General features: G+C 54.0%; 1 protein-coding gene across 1 annotated transcript; it reads right to left on the minus strand.

Moving 5' to 3' along the window:
* Positions 1-144: 144 nt before the first annotated feature.
* On the minus strand, positions 145-12344 carry SLC15A3 (solute carrier family 15 member 3). The gene is made up of 8 exons (XM_008707548.2): positions 11790-12344; positions 8733-9022; positions 6463-6610; positions 4720-4830; positions 3853-4021; positions 2253-2411; positions 838-993; positions 145-435 (listed from the first exon to the last, which is right to left on the minus strand). Exons 1-8 carry the CDS (start codon positions 12327-12329, stop codon positions 281-283), a joined length of 1728 nt encoding a protein of 575 aa, XP_008705770.2. The 5' UTR covers positions 12330-12344; the 3' UTR covers positions 145-280.
* Between the last annotated feature and the right edge of the window lie 5958 nt (positions 12345-18302).

Here is an 18302-nt window from a genome sequence, read left to right on the forward strand (position 1 = left end):
GGCCCGGCGCTGTCGGCCTCCACCCCGGGCAGCCGCCTGCTCACCCTCTGGTGCTTGCCGATCCAAGTCCCCTGCCTGGGCTCTCAAACGGACGCCCACCCAGGCCCCCCTCTGCCTCGCCCCCTCCCCCATCATGGACCATGCTCGTGAGGAAGGGCTTATGCCCCTTATTTATGAGAACCATTTCATCCTAACGTTGGGTACAGAATAAACTCAAGGAACCCCCACCGGGGCTGCCGCTGTCTGTGTCCTGGGGAGAGAAGCGCGGGGTGGGGGGTGTTCAGCCCCTATCCCTGCTGGGACAGCTCTGGGGGGTTGGGCCCCGGGCTACCCTCTCATAGCGGCCGGCGATCCAGATGAACAGGAGGGCCGTGGCGGCCTGAATGCTGGCCAGCAGGAAGAAGTAGAGGTCCAACCGGCAATTGTTGATGTTCCCTGGGGAGAGAAGGGCTTGGCGTTTGGGTCGGGCAGGGCTCCCCGGGACTGGCGGCTGCAGCAGTGTGGGCACGGGCGGTCCCCAGGGTTTCCTGTGCTGCCTGCAAGTCCCTGTTGGCTACTCCAGAAGACCCCAGAGAAAGGTGGCCCTTCAGCCAGAATGACAGACTGGCTTGGAGATCTGCCAAGTTCACAGATTCCTTTTCGCCAGTTAGGGAAACTGAGGCCCCAGGCAGGGAGGCCACGTTGTGGGCGACTGGCCAGGTTCGGGCTGGAACCCGGGTCTCCTGAGTCCAGCCTGCTGTTTCACTCTGCCTGGGGTCACAGCACTCAGGAGCTGCCACCTCCTTGCCAAGCCTCCCACCACCCATGTCCCACTCCCACGGAGGGCCCCACACTCACCAAAGTCCTTGGGGCAGTACAGCCAGCCCCCGGGCAGGGACAGTAGGGCCACGAGGCTGGAGCCCAACAGCGAGCCCACTCCCGACAGGCAGAAGAAGATGCCCATGATGGCACCCTGCATGGAGCGCGGAGCCTCGGAGTACGCAAACTCCAGGCCTGCAGGGGGAGGGGGAGACCCAAGCGGAATGAGGCCCACCCAGCCTCCATCCTGGCCTCCCCTGCATGACTACCCACCCTGTGGCTAGGACGACACCGCTGTGACCCCTTGCCTCTGCCCTGCTCGTCTGTTCCCCTGGCTGAACACCTCCACCTGGATGCCCCCACATTGCTCTGTCTCCCCTCCTCCTCCTCGTCCTCCTGGGTCTCCCGTTTCAGGGACTGCACCTCTCTCTCCCCTACCCTCTCTGCCTGCCTTCAACATCATCCCCAAATCTTTTTGATTTAACCTCAGAACTCTCATGTGCCCTCCTCTCTGTTCTCTCTGCCCTGGCCCAAAGCACGGCCCTGGTCATTTACTGCCCAGCGCCTGCAAACGCGTCTTAGACCATCCCCCTGCTTCCTGTCTTCCTCCTCACACAGCCAGATGGGTCTGTCTAAAAAAATCTCTAATGGGATCCTTTCCCTGCCAGAATCCCCATGGTGGGGGTGGGTGGGGGGCGCTACTGCCCTCAGGAGAGACTTCAACATCCATCCAGGTGTGGCCCGAACCTCCCCAGCCTTCTGCACACTCACCACAAGGCTTAGCTCTGTGCATCTGCAGCTCCCCCTGCCTGCTGCCCGCTGAGTTCAGCCTTTCCTGCCCACCCGCCTCCTCCCCGCCTCTTCCCAGGGGCTTTCCCTACACCCTAGAGTCACCACTGCAGCCCTCCCCTGGGTTTACTGTCTGCGTGACTGCGTGACGGTCCCCCAGTGCTGAGTGAGTCCCACCAGAGCCTAGCCTCAGCTGCATGAGGAGCCCACCTCCACCCCACAGCTCTGGCTCACAGCCCTGCGGCGGGGGAGAGAGTCATACTGCATCATTCCGAGATGAACAAGAGGAGGATAGAAGGACTCCCTCTGCCCAGGGGCCTCGGACAGGGCTTTACGGAGGCGTTGGCATTAGGCTCGGCAGTGAAGGGGAAAGAGGAGTTCACTTTGAATCTGAGACCCGGGGAATGACGAACATGACACCAGGGATGATGGGGGAAGTCCGTAGGGAGTGTCTTGACCACCCGCACATTGCCAGTGCCTATCCCGGTGCCTGGCACGAAGCAGGTGCCAGTAAGTCTCCACCGGGGAAACGCGGCCCCGCTCAGACAACCTGGCCTTCCTCCACACCCACAGACTCCAGAAGCTGTGCCGTGGAGCTCTGACTTCGAGGTAGCACGAGGCAGAGCCCATCTCTGGTGCGAGAGCAGAGGCGGGGTCCAGGCTACCTGGGATACTGGCGAAAATCTCACTGATCCCGATGAGCAGGTACTGAGGGATCTGCCACCAGATGGACAGCGGGGCTGCGTAGTACATGTCCTTCCCGATCTGCTGGGACACCGTCTGGTTGCTGTGGACGTACTGCAAGCGCTCCATCTCCAGGCCTCCTGGTGGGGGGGAGAGGGGGACGATAAATAGCCAGGCCCACCATCCGCAGCTTAGCCCAGGGCAGAGCTTGGCACGTGGTGGGTATTCACTAGGTTGCCAGTGACCAAGCAGCGGGAAAGGAGATGAACATGGGCCCGGGGCCGGGTGGAGGCCCAAGATGTGAGTTTCAACTCTTTGATTTTTGCCTTGGCTGCTAGGAAGCTCAGAATGAGGTTTTGCACTCATGAATAGGAACAGTTTGCATTCGTTGAGAGCCTGTTATGACCCGGACATTTAATATGCCTTCTTGCAAATGGAGAAAGACAAATTGAGGTTAAGCAACCAGTCCAGGGTCACCCAAGCTGATGAGTAGTTGGGGCTGGGTTTGAGCCCCCATGTGTCTGATTTCACAGCTGGCCCCATTTCCAGGGATAGAGACAGAGATATCATGTGATTTCTCTACTGCAGCATCCAGAAGGGTTTCTAACCTGGCTTTCAAGCTTACTTTTATCTCCTTGCCCTTCGTTGCTTTGGAGACGGCTGTGCTGTTGTTGCCCGAACACTGGATGTGGTGGGAGGTGACGTAGGTTCCAACCCTGAGCCCTGCCACTGGTTCGCTGTGTGACCTTGGGCAAATCACTTAACCTCTCTGAGACCCAGTGCTCTTACGCAAGAAGGAGGAATAAAGATCCCAGGATTGTTGTGAGGATGAACTAGGACAAAGTGCATTAACGCAGAGCTGAAAAAGGACCTAGTTTGGTTTTTGTCCTTGCAGCACAATGCTGGTTTCTGGGCTTTCATTCCGCTGGCTCATCGTGATCCAGGCACGGAGCTGAGTGTCTTGCAGACTTCGCCTTTTTTAATCCTTACAACGCTCCTGCTAAGCTACATTCCATGAGGGCAGAACCCGGGTCCTGCACCGGGGCTGAATGAATTACTATCCCCATGGCAAAGACAGGGCTCAAAAACGCTAAGTAACTTCAAAATCATTAAGTTACCAAGTGAAAGGGATGGAGGTTTGTGCAGTAGCATGAAAGGCTTCTTTACCCGAGCCCCTTTGTAACAAATGGCTTCAAATCCTTTTGAACTAGAAGGAAGAGAATAAATGATAAATTCTTTTTTTTTTAAGTGGCCGAGTGTCTGAAAAATTCTTCAACACACTGACTGCCCACATGCATTATTCATAGCAGTGAATGAAAAAGAAAAAACAATCCTGTCTTCAGGGAGCTTACATCCCACTGGGGAAAATCTTTTTCCTTCTCTTGGCCTGAGTTGCCCCAGCAGTCAAGACGAGGGGAGGCCAGACTAGAGGAGGAGGGTCCCCTTCAGCTCACACCCTCTGGGAAGCCAAGGCTGACGCCCAGGGCGGGAGGGTGTACGTGGTCCAGGCACAAGGTTCCGGCATCAGCCGGAAGTGGACCCAGCCTCCGCCCCCTGGTCCCTCCACTCGGGCCCACACACCTGCCACAAGGACGGAGGCAAAGCCGAAGAACATCCCCAGGGCCATCTTCTGCAGGGCCGAGGGGAGCAGCCTGCAGCGCAGCAGTAAAGGGTCGAGCAGGTGGTCCTTCACAGGCACCAGGATCAGTACCACCACGACGTTGGCCAGGAGGAGCCAGGCTTCTGGGATCTGGGCAAGAGGGGGCCAAGCAAGGCAGGCTGGGAGAGCGGAAGGAGCTCTGGGCAGGAGTTGGGAGCACTGGCCTCCAGACTGTCCCTGGGTGACCCAGGGTCAGCCCTTTCCCCTCTCTGGAATGCACCTTCCTCAGCGGGGTAAGTCAGGGATGGGAATAAATCAGAGATGGCAGATCGGTTCCTCTGGCCTCTATCAGTTGGTAGTGGCTGCCTGGAACATTCTCGGGCTCAGCATGAAAACATGTCAAGATGGATCAGTGAGGTCTGCCCTGGGCAAGGAATGAAGGTGTAGTGGCAAATGTCGTTTCTCTGCCAGCTCTGAGGGTCTTTGATGTTTTAAGACTTTGAAATGCCAAGGACCTGATTTGGAAAGTTCTGGGGAAAGACAGACATCTGGGCATTCAGGGCTCCCAGAGAATGAGGGAAGTCAAGGTAGAATTGAGGGACCCAGGTGCACCTAGCAGGCAGTTAGGCCTCAGAGCAACAGTGGGTGTGAGCAAAGCTGGCCTGAATCCTTCGGGGTGGTTGAGTGTCTTAGCAGGATGCCTGGGTTGGGGCACAAGTTTACCCATCCTCCTGCTCCCTGAGGACCCCCTGCGCCTGGGTGAGGAAACAGCTTCACTTCCTCCTGTTTGCAGAGGAGGCACCCAGCATCGCCTGCAGTGGGGGCTGAACGCCCACCTGGCCTCTTACCTTGTAGCCCCTCGGCTGGGCTCTCAGAGCCACGGAGCTGTTGGCAGGGTAGTCTGGGAAAATGTTCGGGATGCGGAGGTGAAGACCCTGCAGGACATACGTGGACTGCATCTGCCAAGAGAGACGGAGCCGTGGCTGGAACAGAGCTGGCGGCCGCGCCTCCAGCCCAGGAGACCGCCAGCTCCCAGATGGGCTGGAACAGAGCTGGCCGCCGCACCTCCAGCCCAGGAGACTGCCAGCTCCTAGATGAGCATTCTTCAGAAGGAGCACGGGGCCACTGGGCAGCTGTCCCCTCGCCCAGCCTCAGGGGATGTGACCTCCCTACTGTGCTCCCTCCTCAGGAGCCAGGCTGGGTCAGGAAGCTTCCTTCGCTCGGCTCCTAGGCCCGTGAGCTGTGTGTGCAGCCTTAGCCCGGAGCCCGGGCACGGCTGGTCTGACTCAGATTTGGTGTCTCCAGGGCCTGGCACAGAGGAGGCGTGGATAAACGTTTGTTGACATGAGGACGATAATGACATGGCCGTCCCCACAGGGAGCTCTCATTTGACACCGAGGCCAAGCTGCGCCCCACGGGCTGACACAGCAGAGGCCCTGCATAGACTCCAGCCCACCAGAATGGCTCTGGGCAGAGCTGCAGGGGCAAGGTCCAGGGGGCCCACTGCCACACCAGGTGTCACCCCTTTCGCTGCCCTACAATGCAGGGGGATCCGGGGCAGGGGAGGGCACTCAGGTTGCTCAGGACAGCAGCTACTGACCACCTGGTGTGTGAGGATGTCAGTATTCTGACAGTCAGTGTGACTGAGAATCAGCCACGGACACACACCCCCCCCCCCCCTGTGTCCCTGTCCCCTCGCCTCTGTGCACCCTAAGTGGCAGGCTGGCCCAAATGACCCCCATCTTCTGTAACACAAAACAAGTTTCCTGGGAAGGGGGTGTGGAAGGCAAAGACCTTGTCGTCTGGGGGTTAGAAGTTGGGGTTAGGCGACTGCCCACCCTACACACACACACACACCCGACTAACCTTCCCTTCAGGAAATGGTGGGAAGCAGCAGCTCTCAGACCTGGCTGAGTACCAGTCTCACCTGAGAAGTTTTGTTTTTTTTTTTAAAGATTTTATTTATTTATTAGACAGAGATAGAGACAGCCAGCGAGAGGGGGAACACAAGCAGGGGGAGTGGGAGAGGAAGAAGCAGGCTCATAGCAGAGGAGCCTGATGTGGGGCTCGATCCTACAATGCCGGGATCACGCCCTGAGCCGAAGGCAGACGCTTAACCGCTGTGCCACCCAGGCGCCCCATCATCTGAGAAGTTTATCACTCTAGAGACTTCCCCCCACCACCCAGGTGGTTCTGAGACACAGCCCAGGTGGGGAATCACTGCTGCGAAGTATTCAACGTGCTGAGCTGGCCCCTAACTGGCCGTGGGGCACTGGGCGACTCTGGGCCTCAGTTGCCGCGTCAGAGAATCTGAATGCTCTGGAGTCGTGAGAGCCTCCAAGCCACCCGTTTTACACATGAGGTCCAGACAGACGGGGTGACATTCGAGGCACTGGGCCTCATACGCATCTCCAGAGTTCCTCATGCTATTCATTATCGGGATGGCTTTGTGCCAGGCCCCACATAGCTCCAGGTCACGCTGTGAACCCCTGCCTCCCTTTCCACGTGCTCTGGGCTTCTACGGTGAGAGCTGAGGCCCAGGAGGGGACCGGGGAGCCCGTGTCCCCAGAGCGAAAGGGCTGTGTGCTCACCTGGAAATACACCACCCAGTAGGGCACCAGGGTCACCATGACGGGCAAGATCTTCACCAGCACCCGGAAGTTGGCGATGTCCTCTTGCGGGGAAGGGCCAGGCTGGGGAGACCTCTGGTCGGGCAGAGTTTGGGTGCCTGGAGGGTCTCTGTGGGGCCATGGGGGGCAGCAGATAAAATAGCAGCCATCGCCACCCCCACGGCCACCATTATCCCCTAATTTAATCTAGCTCCCCTATCGCCAATGACCACAACCATCACCTCCGAAATCACCCATCTCCTCCCTCCACCATGGGCATCACCTTCTCCATCATCACCATCATCACCATCCTCACCGTCATCATTGTTAGTGAGGCGATCACTCCCCAAAGCCAGCCTCCCACCGACTGTTCATTACACTCCTTGTCACTGTCCTCACTGTCCCCTCCTTTCTCGCACAGGTGGCTGATCAAGACCCCTCCCACCCCGGAGCTGAGGCCCAGCGGTCCTGGGGGAAGTAGACCAGGGACTGTGGCGAGCGGAGTGTTGGGGGATTTTTGGCCTCACAGCATCAACGTGCCGTGGGAAGCAGGGAAGTCCCAGTCCAGGCCTGACTCAGAGACAGGGGTCGGCCCGGGTCTGATGTACCCCACAGCACCCCCACTTGCTGTCTCCAAGTCCATCTTCCTCCACAGACAACAGTACAGCCCTCTCCCTACCTGAAGAGGAAGGAGGCAGCGGAGAGATAAGGGTGCCAGGGAAATGATCAGGAAACAGGATAGATCAACCACTGCTGTGACCTTCCCCCTTTGCCCTTTGTCCTGACAGGTTTCTAATCCCTTCTTGCTCTAGAGCCTTGCTTCATCCTTTGAGATGCTGAAACGGATAACACCAGCATGGTCATTTCCAAAGATGGCCGCTACCAGCTTCTCCAGCAGTGATGTCACTGCTCCGCCCATGGGCGATTCGCTCCCCTGCCCTGGAATGTGGGCCGGCCTTGTGGCTGACCCACGGAGTGAGCAGAAGTGGTGGCTCTGGGACTTCAAGCCCCGTAAAGGCCCCACGGCTTCTGCCTCCTTCCCTTCAGAACGTTCACTCTGGGAGAGCTCCCTCCTCTTGCAACCCACACACCTTGCCGTGAGGAGTTCCACCCACAGGCGTGAGGCCACATGATGGGGGACCTGATGTGGACTGCCAGCCACGTAAGTGAGCCATCTTGGACGTTCTAACCCCTTCGGGTCTCCAGATGACTGCAGCTCCCCCCACCCCAAGTGACATCGCAAGAAGGAGAAGAACTGTCCGGCTGAGCCCAGTCACCCACAGAATCGTGACAGGTAAGAAAACGTGGTTGCTTAAGCCACAGAGTTCCAGGACAGTTTATTGGGCTGTGCTGGATCATTAAAACCAAACCCCACAGCAATGCACCAGCTTGGACAAACATGTCCTGCCCCTTTTCCATCTACATCCTACTGACAAGATCTGTAACCGGCTCCAAGTCCAGACACAGGTTTGCTTAGCATAAGTAGTCAACTAACTTTAGGAAGGACAGAGGCCAAAGGAAGACGGTGTGCGTGAGCAAGGCTGTTCAGAACCTTCCGCCCTGGGATGCCGTCTGATGGAGGGGGGGCAAGTTTGACTGGTTTCTTAGACTTTCTTTCTTTTCTTTTTCTTTTTTTTTTTTTAAAGATTTTATTTATTTATTTGAGAGAGAGAGTGAACAAGACAGAGCACGGGGCTGTGGGGGGAGAAGCAAAGGGAGAGGGAAAAGCAGACTCCCCGCTGAGCAGGGAACCCGATGCAGGGCTTGATCCCAGGATCCTGAGATCATGACCTGAGCCGCACGAAGGCAGACGCTTAACTGACTGAGCCACCCAGGCGCCCTCTTAGACTTTCTTATACTTCATACCAACGTGGCGTTGGATTATTTATATTCTATCCCAACAGCCTTTGCTGGTACCATCATCTCCACCATCAACCAGTCACCACCAACTTATCTTCACTGCAGCTGCTAACCAACACCCCACCGCTACCTTGATCGTCACTGTCAAGCCCATGAGTGGCCTCCCACTTTCTACAGTTAGTCCATCAGCAACAACACTGGCACCACCACCTGGACCTCCATCACCATCCTCAGTCACAGCGGGCAGCGCTGGCCCCGGCACAGCAGGTTGTCATAAAGGGCTTCCACGGGAGCTGACCCAGAACGTTCTTCCAACTGGACCATGCCTCCCCAGGAGGAGATGGCACGTTTCCAGGCTCCGTGGCCCCCTTCACCAAGAGCCCCTTTCTTACCTGGCAGGGTGTCGGTGCCACAGCCGGGGACAGCAGTTTTGGAGAGCAAGTTTAAGCATGGAGGACACCTGGCTGCCTGTGGGGGGCTTGGTGACGAAGATGGGGGTGGCAAAGAGGAAGATGAAGAAGGCCAGGCCCACGCAGCCCACGGTGATGCTGTAGCCCAGCAGGAAGTTGATGTTCTGTTGGATAAAGGCCACCACCAGCAGCGACAGCACGGCACCCACGTTGATACTCCAGTAAAGCCAGTTGAAGAAGCGGCGGCTGGCATGGCGGCCAAGATCCATCACCTGCGGGGGAAGGGTGACAGTAAGGGAGGCCCAGGGGCACCCTGCCACGATGGACCTGCACCCCCTTCCCACAGAGGCACTTCCTGGGTCAACGGGCAGACATTCCAGCACTTTCCTGATCCCTGATCACTAAATAGACACTCAATAAATATCGGTTGATTGAATGAATAAACCTTTCCCCTGGGAATCACTTGTTAACGATCAAGACAGTTGGGCACAGCTGTTGGCTCATGCCCATGGCACACAGTGCTTTTTTATTTTCACCAAGGAGTGCACACAACAGATGTCTCTCATGCCATTTTGTTCATTTCTCGTTGATTTATTTCTTTGTCATTGACTGAAAACCTATGCATCACCTTTCTAATCAGAAGAAAGCCAATAAAGATCAAGTCTTTTTCACATTATTAAGTATGATATATGTGTATTACTGAGAGAACAGTTAAAAGCCTAAATGAGATTTCCTCTGCAATTTGGAGATGCAGAGTTTTCTACTGTGGCCCATCCCTTCCCCTCCACTTGCTCCCTCTGATATATGCCCAGTCAAACAAGGTTGGCATATCAGGGAAAACAGAGGTGGTCTCGGACACAGCTCTAAGAGCGGGTTTTGGCCTGATGGAAAAAAAAAAAAAAATCAGGCCCCCAGCAAGGGCAGAAAGACTGAAAATCTTTACCCAGGATTTGGATCAATCTGCAACAGTCAGGCCCCAGGCCCCCTTCCGGTCTGCTGGCTCGGGTCAGTTGCCCTGGCTGATCCCACCTCCCAGACCCTGGTCCCAGATTCTGACCCAGCAGGTCTGGGGCAGGGCCCAGGCATCTGCATTTCTAAAAAGCAGTGAAGACTAGAGGTCAGTTTTCAAGGTGATTCTGTATGCTGTTACACCCATCACCCTTTCAACAAACCAATGCATTTCAAAATCCACTGTTCTCCTTTTTGTCAGGCTTCACTTTCTGTGATTGCATTGGGGGAAAAGGTTTTTTTTTTTTGTTTTTTTTTTTTCCTTTTCAAAAAGTAAAATTATAGTCCATACCAACGCATGCCCTTAGAGATTCTGAGGGGTCCTCTAGGCATTAGAGGGGGAGGACCATATCCACGCAATGAGAATTTTTGCTGTAGACTTTCAAGCAGAAAATTGAATAAGTCCCATTATGTGCAGGTCCTTCCATTTATTAATTGGATGTAAATGAGTATGACAATCGCAACTCTAAGGGGAAGACCAGGCAACCCGTTCAGGCTACATGTGAGCTCTCCCCAAATGAGCACTTTGTCAGGAATGATGGATGGCCCCTTCTGAAATGAGCAAGTGTGTTAAAAACATGGCTTCTGGGTATGGCTGTCTGCCAGTTGGTGCCAACCCTTCCCACCCACACACCCCTCCATCTGACTGCTCCCCTGAATTCTGCAGGGGCCCCTCACTGCTTTGGTGTTCCCACTCCCGTTACCCCCACCCACTCTCCACTGTAGCCAGAGACACTTTTAAAGAACTCAAATCCAGGGATGTCCACCCCCGCCTGAAATCATTTCAGTGTTTCCAACCTGTTCCATGGGTCAGGTTCAGACCCCCTCGGGCAGCCTAGGGCACCTGGGGGTGTAGTGGATGCCAAGGAAAGAGTAGAATGAAGGGAAGAAGAAAGATTCTTGTTGGCAGATGTTAGGGGTCTCCTAGTCTGAAGGAAGGTCAACAGTAGCCAAGGAATGGACAGGCCACCCTGGGGGCACCAAGTCCCCCATCATCAAAGGAACCCAAACAGGCTGGATGAGTAAGTCCTTGGCAAGGACACTGGAAACTGTGTAGGCTGCTGAACTGCGGGGGCCACCCAGATGCAATGATTCTTTTAAAACGCCTGCTTCATGGTGGTGAATACATACAATTAAAGAACATTTGAAAAACAGAGGCAATAAGGGAGAAGTACAGTCAGTCCTGTGACTGTTGCTACAGTCTTTTCCGGTTTCTCCTTTTAGCTGACTCCTAGCCTCTTCAGGGGGCTGTAATCACACTCTGTACTCAGTTCCGCCTCGCTTTTGCTAACACCACGTGTGCTTGTTTAAATCATATTATAAATCACTTAAAATCACTGTCTAATATCCCACTGAGTAAAGCGTCAAAATGTAGCCATATCCTTAGGCATTCACTCATTCCTTTGGTAAATATTTATTGAATTTCTCCTGTGTGCCACGTGCTGTCCAAAAGCACACAGAGAAAGGCTCCGAAGGTGAGATATTTGCCCAAGAGCTGCTAGCGTGTGAGTGGCAGAGCTGGGATCCGAAAAAGTCTGCGAGACCCTACCTCTGGCACTCCTGGTTAGGAAGGGGCTTACTCCTTCCCTAGCCCCCAGATCCCTACCACACATAAAGATGGGGCTCGTGGTGGGGCCTGAAGTCCAGCTACCCTTCCCTCTTGTTGACCTGCTCTCTATGGGACCTTGGACAGGTTGATTCATAGCCTGAAACCTCAGTGTCTGTGACGTGGACATAATAATACCACCTACCTCCTGGGTGGTTACCAGGATTAAGGGAGTTAAAACTTTGCAAGCAGCACATGGTCCAAGAAAACCCACTGCGGTTATTACCATCGTGGCCATCGCTACTGTTGCTAGAGTTAGCGCCCCCTCTTCTTTCCAGTAAGGAAACCGGGAGCAGAGAGGGGAAGCGGTTTGTCTCAGGTCGCTGCCGGCTCTCCTCCGTCTCAGCCCCACGAGGCTTGCGGGCCCCGCACCCTCCCTGGGCCTCGCTGGGCGCGGGGGCGCGGGGGCGGCCCCGGCCACTCACCTGGTCCGCCCCGAAGGAGGTGAGGTTGCTCCTGATGGAGCTGGCGGCCAGGGCGAGCAGCAGCAGCCCGCAGTAGATGGTGGGCGCGCAGTACGGGGTGGGCGAGAGGCGCGTGCAGTCGGCCGTCGGGCAGGCGGGCCCCAGCGTCGACGTGGGCACCTCGCCGCAGAAGGAGCGGCGGCCGTCCGCGAAGGCGGTGGCGGGCAGCAGGCTGGAGGCGAGCAGGTAGAGCAGCAGGCTGACGGCCACGGCGCGGTAGCGGCCCAGGTACGCGTCGGCCAGCCAGCCGCCCACGGGCGCCAGCAGGTAGGAGGCGCCCAGGAAGACGAGCGCGGCGCGGGACGCCTGCTGGCCGTCCCACTGGAAGCTGGCGCTGTTGAGGTAGAGCACCAGGTTGGCCGAGACGCCGAAGAAGGCGGCGCGCTCCAGCGTCTCCACCAGCAGCACGGCGGCCGCCGCCGTCCGCCGCCACCGTCGGGGCGCCCGCGGCCTGCGCGCCAGCAGCGGCCGGCGCTCCTCCCCGGCGCCCGGCGCGGGCATCCTCCGCCTGCGGCCTTGCCCTGCGGCCCCGCGCCCCTCCCCGCGCCCCCAAACGGGCCGCCCTCCTTTCTCACCGCGGGTGGCTCTCCCGTTCTCCCCCTCTGCCTTCCCGTCCCCTCTGCCTTTCTCTCCCCCCTCTGGCCTCAGTGGCTACGCAGTCTCTACCTCCCTGTCCTTAACCTTCAACTCTGCCCTGTCTCCTCCACCCACCCCTGACTCTGTCGACCCCCACTCTTTCTCCCCCTCCTCTCAACCCCACCGCCCCCGCTGCCGACCCTTCTCCGTCCCGCTTCTCCGCCCCTCCCCCTCCTTTCCTGTTGCTCTCCCCGGTTGGTCGCCCCAGCTAGTGTCTTCCCTTCCCCCTGTGACACCTGGCATACGCCCTGGGGAGGGGGCCCTCCCACAGGGTTCGCTCTGCCCCCACCCGCCTGGCTGTCTGCTCCACCGCCTCCTTGTCCGCCTCCCCCCCCCCCACTGCCTCCTCTGCCTCTCCGGCCTCCCCTCCTCCCCGGCCCGTCTGGCTCTCCGTTGGGTTCAGCCTCTGTCCAGCTTTCTGCTTCTTGAGAAAGTCTGGGCTCTCCTGGCTTCCCCTTTCTCTGGCGGGGCTGCGTCACATGGTGCTGTGGGGTGCTTAGGAGAAATGAAAGCCTGGTGGGTCACAGGGTCTCTGCCCGCCCAGCTTCCTAAAAACCTCCCTTCTCCCCCGCCCACTCTTCTGACCCCCCCGCCCCCGAGCCTGGAAGAATAGTTTCCATCTTTCACTTTCATTTCTTCCCTGGATCCCATTTTGGCTGCATCCTCTTCCAATCACAGTCCAAAGCGACAGCAACAGAACTGGAAATGCCATTTGCATCTTTTGTTTCCCCCTCCCCGTCCCGCCGGCTTTACAGATGCAGGGACTGAGGCCCAGAGGACCTGTAGAAAGGGAGAGTGGGGATGACTGTTCATGATAACTCAGCTGGGGGTGCAGCACCGCTGGGGCTCTTGGGTGACAGGGGAAGCTCTCCGAATGCAATTCAGATTGTGTAACTGCTGTGGGAGGAAGGAAGCAGGGTCACCTTCAGGAAGCATGTGGCACCATAGAGGGCCCACAAGTGAGTCGAGATTGGGAGCCGCCCGGATCACAGACTTCATCCAAACTGGGTGTCAGCTGCCCCTCCTCAGAGCCCTGCAGTGCGCCTCTGACCCCTGCCCTTCTCCAACCTCACAACAGCCCCATAGCTACTCAAGTCCAGCCCTGGGAACCTTCTTTCTGTTCCCCTGACTGTGAGCTCTGCCCTCTACCAGAATCGCAGTTCCTCCGGAGCTCTGCATGGCTGGTCTCTTCTCTTTATTCAGATTTCAGCCAAAATATCTCCTCTTCATAGAGCCCTTCCCGGTGGTCCTAAGTAGTTGAGCGCTGGTTTCCAGCACCCTCCCTATGCCACTCGATCTTGTCTTCATGTCTTCAGAGCATATAATACTCATCCGATTACCGGTTTATTGTCTTCCCCAACAGAACAGAAGTTCCACTTTTTTTTTTTTTTTAAGAATTAATCTTTTTTAGGGGCGCCTGGCTGGCCCAGTGGGTTAAGCGTCTGCCTTTGGCTCAGGGTATAATCCCGGGGTCCTGGACTCGAGCCCCACATCAGGCTCTCTGCTCAGTGGCCTGTCTGCTTCTCCCTCTCCCTCTGTGATCTCTCTTGCTCTTGTTCTCCCTGAAATAAAGAAATAAAGTCCTTAAAAAATAAGAATTAATCTTTTTTAGAGCAGTTTTAGGTTTACAACCAAATTGAGAGGGAAGTACAGAGATTGTCATACAGCCCCTGCCCCACACATGGAGTCTTCCGCATTATTACCATCCCTCGCCAGAATGATACATTGTTTCCAAGGATGAACGGACACTGACATAGGAGAATCACCCAAAGTCTCTAGTTTACCTTAGGGTTCACTCTCGTACATGCTATGGACAACTGTATGACACGTGCATTATAATATCATATAGAGTATTTTCACTGCCTACTTACATGCCCGCTCCCCACTCCCCCGCCACTGCCAACCACAGGCTACCACTGAGTTTACTGTCTCCATTTTTGTGTTTTCCAGAATGTCATATAGCTGGAATCGTGCAGTGGGTAGGCTTTACAGCTTGTCTTCTTTCATTTAGTAATACACAAGATTCCTCCATGTCTTTCCACGGCTCTGTACCTCTTTTCTTTTGAACAATTGTCTAGACGGACCACAAGGGATCCATTCACCCATTGAAGCACATCTTGGACGGTTTCAAGTTTTGCCAATTACAAATAAAGCTGCTATCAGCTTCCTTGTGCAGGTTTTTGCGTGCGTGTAATCTTTCAACTCCTTTGGGTAAATACCAAAGAGCATGATTGCTGGGTCATACGGTAAGAGTATGTTTCGTCTTGCGAGAAACCAGCAAACTGTCTTCCAAAGTGGCTGTAGCATTTGCATTCTCCTTGGCAATGAATGAGAGTTCCTGTTGCTCCATATTCTTGCTGGCCTTTTAGATAGGGTATCATGTAATCATAATCTATTATAAATCAGACATTCTCAAGCTTGGCGCTATGGACACTTTGGACCAGATGCTTCTCTGGTGCAGGGGCTGCCCTGTCATCGTAGGGTAGCTAGCTAGTGGCATCCCTGGCCTCTGTGAACAAGACGCTAGCTGAACTCCTCTCCCTCCGTTGTAACAGTCGAAATGTGTCCGGACATGGCCACACGTCTCCTGGGGGCAGAAAACTGCTTATACATACATGTCCGCTGGGGAAGGGTGCAGTGAGCTGAATGGTGGCCCCAAAAAGATACGTCCACATCCTAATCCCAGGAACCTATGACTATTATCTGATATGATGAAAGATGCCATTAAATTAATTTTTTTATTATTTAAAGATAGATTGATTTATTTATTTGACAGTGGGAGAGAAAGCACACAAGCAGGGAGAGCAGCAGGCAGAGGGAGCTGAGCAGGGTCCCCACTGAGCAGGGACCCTGATGTGGGACCTGATCCTAGGACCCTGGGATCGTGACCTGAGCTGAAGACAGATGCTTAACCAACTGAGCCACCCAGGCGCCCCTAAATTAAGGATCTTGAAAGGAGGTGCTTTTTCTGGATTATTCCGGTGGGCTCTAAATGCCATCAACAAGCGATCTCATACCAGCGAGGCAGAGGGAGAAGAGACAGAGCAGCCCAGAAGAGAAGGCGCTGGGAGGACAGAGGCTGAGAGCAGATGTTGCAGCTACAATTCCAGGAATGCCAAGGAACTCAGGTCGCCATGACACATGGGGGGGGGGAGGGCAAGGGACAGATTTTGTGAGGGCTTCTGCAGGGAGTGTGTCCCTACTGACATCTTAACGTCAGGCTTCTGGCCTCCTGAACTGTGAAAGGATCCATTTCTGCCGTCCGTCCCCAGATTTGTGGCACTTGTTAACCCCAGCCACGGGAAACTACTCGGGCAGACACATGTCATCAGTGAGTGGGTTTCAACATCCAGCGTTCTAACGCAAGGGTCATGTTGCCGTAGGAGAATTTATGGAAGTGGTCGCTGATGTTGGAAGACAGTGATCTCATTTGCAGATCACACGAAGCTGGCAAAGTTAGCAAAAAACAAAACAAGAACAACTTTGGCCAGTGGACTCCAGACCCCAGAAGATGTCCGTAGGGCAGTGGACAGAAGCGAACGTCAGGCTCTCTTGATGGCACACTCAGTCCCACACGGAAAGGGCCAGGATGACGTGGCTTAGTGGTAGCAAGACAAAAAAAAAAAAAAAAAAAAAAAAAAAAACCTTGGGGATTTCATCAACAGATTCAGGATGACTCAACATTGTTTGGGCCACCTGAGGCCACAACAGAACAGTGGTTGTCAACGTGATGAGATTATAATGATTTGTTTCTGTTCCTAAATTTCCAGAGTTGCTCTGATGTAGTTCTAAGGCTTTGTTACACAAAGGTCGAAGAGGGTTTTTTTTTTTTTAAAGATTTATTTATTTGAGAGAGAGCGAGCAGGGGGGAGGGGCAGAGGGAGAGGGAGAGAATCTCCAGCAGACTCTGCACTGAGCACAGAGCCCGACGCAGGGCTCAATCCTGCCACCCTGAGACCTAGACCTGAGCAGACACCAAGAGCCAGACGCTCGACCGACTGTGCCACCCAGGTGCCCCTTGAAGAGGGATTCTGTGTCTCAGGCAATGCTTCTGAGAAGAACTAGGATTTCAGGGTGCTCGAGGTTTCAGCTCTGAGCCCCACAGCCCTTTCAAAGTCGGGTCCATGGGCACCCGATGGGTCCCCGAGACCATTTCTGGAATCTAGGAGGTCAAAACTGCTTTCGTACAAATCTGAAGACATCGTTTGCATTTTCACTGACATATGTGCGGGTACAAAAGCCATGATGGGTAAAACTGCAGTGGCATAAAACTGTCCACTGAATTCTTCAACCCTCTGCTCAGAGCACACGCAGGAAAGAAATGGCTAGTTTTACTTAAGGATGTCCTCCACGAAGCAGTTCCAGTCGTTAACATTATGGTCGCAACCTTTGCGTGCACAATTTTTTAGTATCCGATGTGACAGGATGAGAATACGCATAGATCTTCGGCTGAGTTCCGAAGTGCAGCCGTCACCACCGGGCAGAATTCCTATGCTGCTCTCTGATTTGCCGGCGAGCTAGCTGGGCCATTGGTTTTCTTTTCTTTTTTTTTTTTTCATGGAACACCATCTTTACTTGAAAACTATGGTTATTCAGACTGGAGAATTTGGCAGATAATTTTTTGAAACCGAGCAAAGGAAACCTGTCATTTCAAAGGAAACACATGACAGTATTTGCTGCCAGTGATGAAATTGGAGCTTTTAAGTGAAAATTCGAATTTTAGAAAAACTTCTCTGCCACCATGCTCTTGACAGCTTCCCAGGACTTAAAGTTTTCTGATGAGCTCACAGATGATATTAATGAATATGATTTTTTTTGCTATCATGTAACGAAATAGGTCAACATTTGGAAGATCTGCATAACTTTTGTGAGCCAGTATGTTCCAGAACGACTGACACATGTTATTACAGAACCATGCGTGGGTAAAAGATCCATTCAAAATGCAAGAAAGGCCAATGGATTTTAATTTAATGGTGGATTAAAGTTTATTGATACAGTTTCAGATCTCATACGGCAGCTAACCTTTAGAAAGCATCCCTTGTCAAATTTTGTTGCAGTATCAGAGAAGAATATCTGAAATTATCTAAAAAGGGTATAAAAATACTCCTCCTTGGGCTCCTGGGTTGCTTAGTCAGTTGGGCATCTGTCTTTGGCTCAGGTCATGGTCTCAGGGTCCTGGGATCGAGTCCCGCATCGGGCTCCTTGCTCAGCAGGGAGCCTGCTTCTCCCTCAGCTCCTCTCCCTCCCCCCTCATGCTCTGTCTCTCTAATAAATAAATAAAATCTTTAAAAAAAATACTCCTCCTTTTCCAACTTCATATTATGAGGCCAGATTTTTTTCCATATACTTTGACCAAAACAACACATCGCGACAGATTGAATGAAGAGGCTGATGTGAGAATCCAAGCGTCTTCTATAAAACCAAACATTAAGGAGATTTGAAAACCTGTAAAGCCACGCTACTCTTCCCAGTAATATTTTTTGGTTTGGAATATATAGTAGTTTTTCATTAAAAGTGTTATTTACATTGACATGTGATGAGTTCATTGTTGCTATTTTTATTTTTATTTCTTAAAGATTTTTTATTTGTGAGATTATTTGTGAGAGAGTGATAGAAAGCACGGGCGGGGTGGTGGGGCGGATGGGGAGAAGGAGAAGCAGATTCCCAGCTGAGCAGGGAGCCTGACTCAGGGCTCGATCCCAGGCTCCTGGGATCCTCATACGTATCTGAGCCGAAGGCAGATACTTAACCGACTGAGCCACCCAGATGCCCCGACTGTTGCTATTTTCAAATGAACTAAATAGATGTTTAAAATTCATTGGTTTAATTTCTAATATG

Source organism: Ursus maritimus, unplaced genomic scaffold, assembly GCF_017311325.1.
Source record: "Ursus maritimus isolate PB19 unplaced genomic scaffold, ASM1731132v1 scaffold_23, whole genome shotgun sequence".
Taxonomy (NCBI): Eukaryota; Metazoa; Chordata; class Mammalia; order Carnivora; family Ursidae; genus Ursus; species Ursus maritimus.

What these genes read in the sequence shown, in the direction of transcription:
- SLC15A3 (XM_008707548.2), bottom strand. Translation starts at nt 12,329, where the DNA reads ATGCCCGCGCCGGGCGCCGGGGAGGAGCGCCGGCCGCTGCTGGCGCGC. An exon ending in CCTCCTTCGGGGCGGACCAG is followed by an intron (nt 9,023 to 11,789) that starts GTGAGTGGCCGG and finishes CTTCCCCCGCAG; the next exon opens with GTGATGGATCTTGGCCGCCA. An exon ending in TGCCTCCGTCCTTGTGGCAG is followed by an intron (nt 2,412 to 3,852) that starts GTGTGTGGGCCC and finishes CCCCCCCACCAG; the next exon opens with GAGGCCTGGAGATGGAGCGC.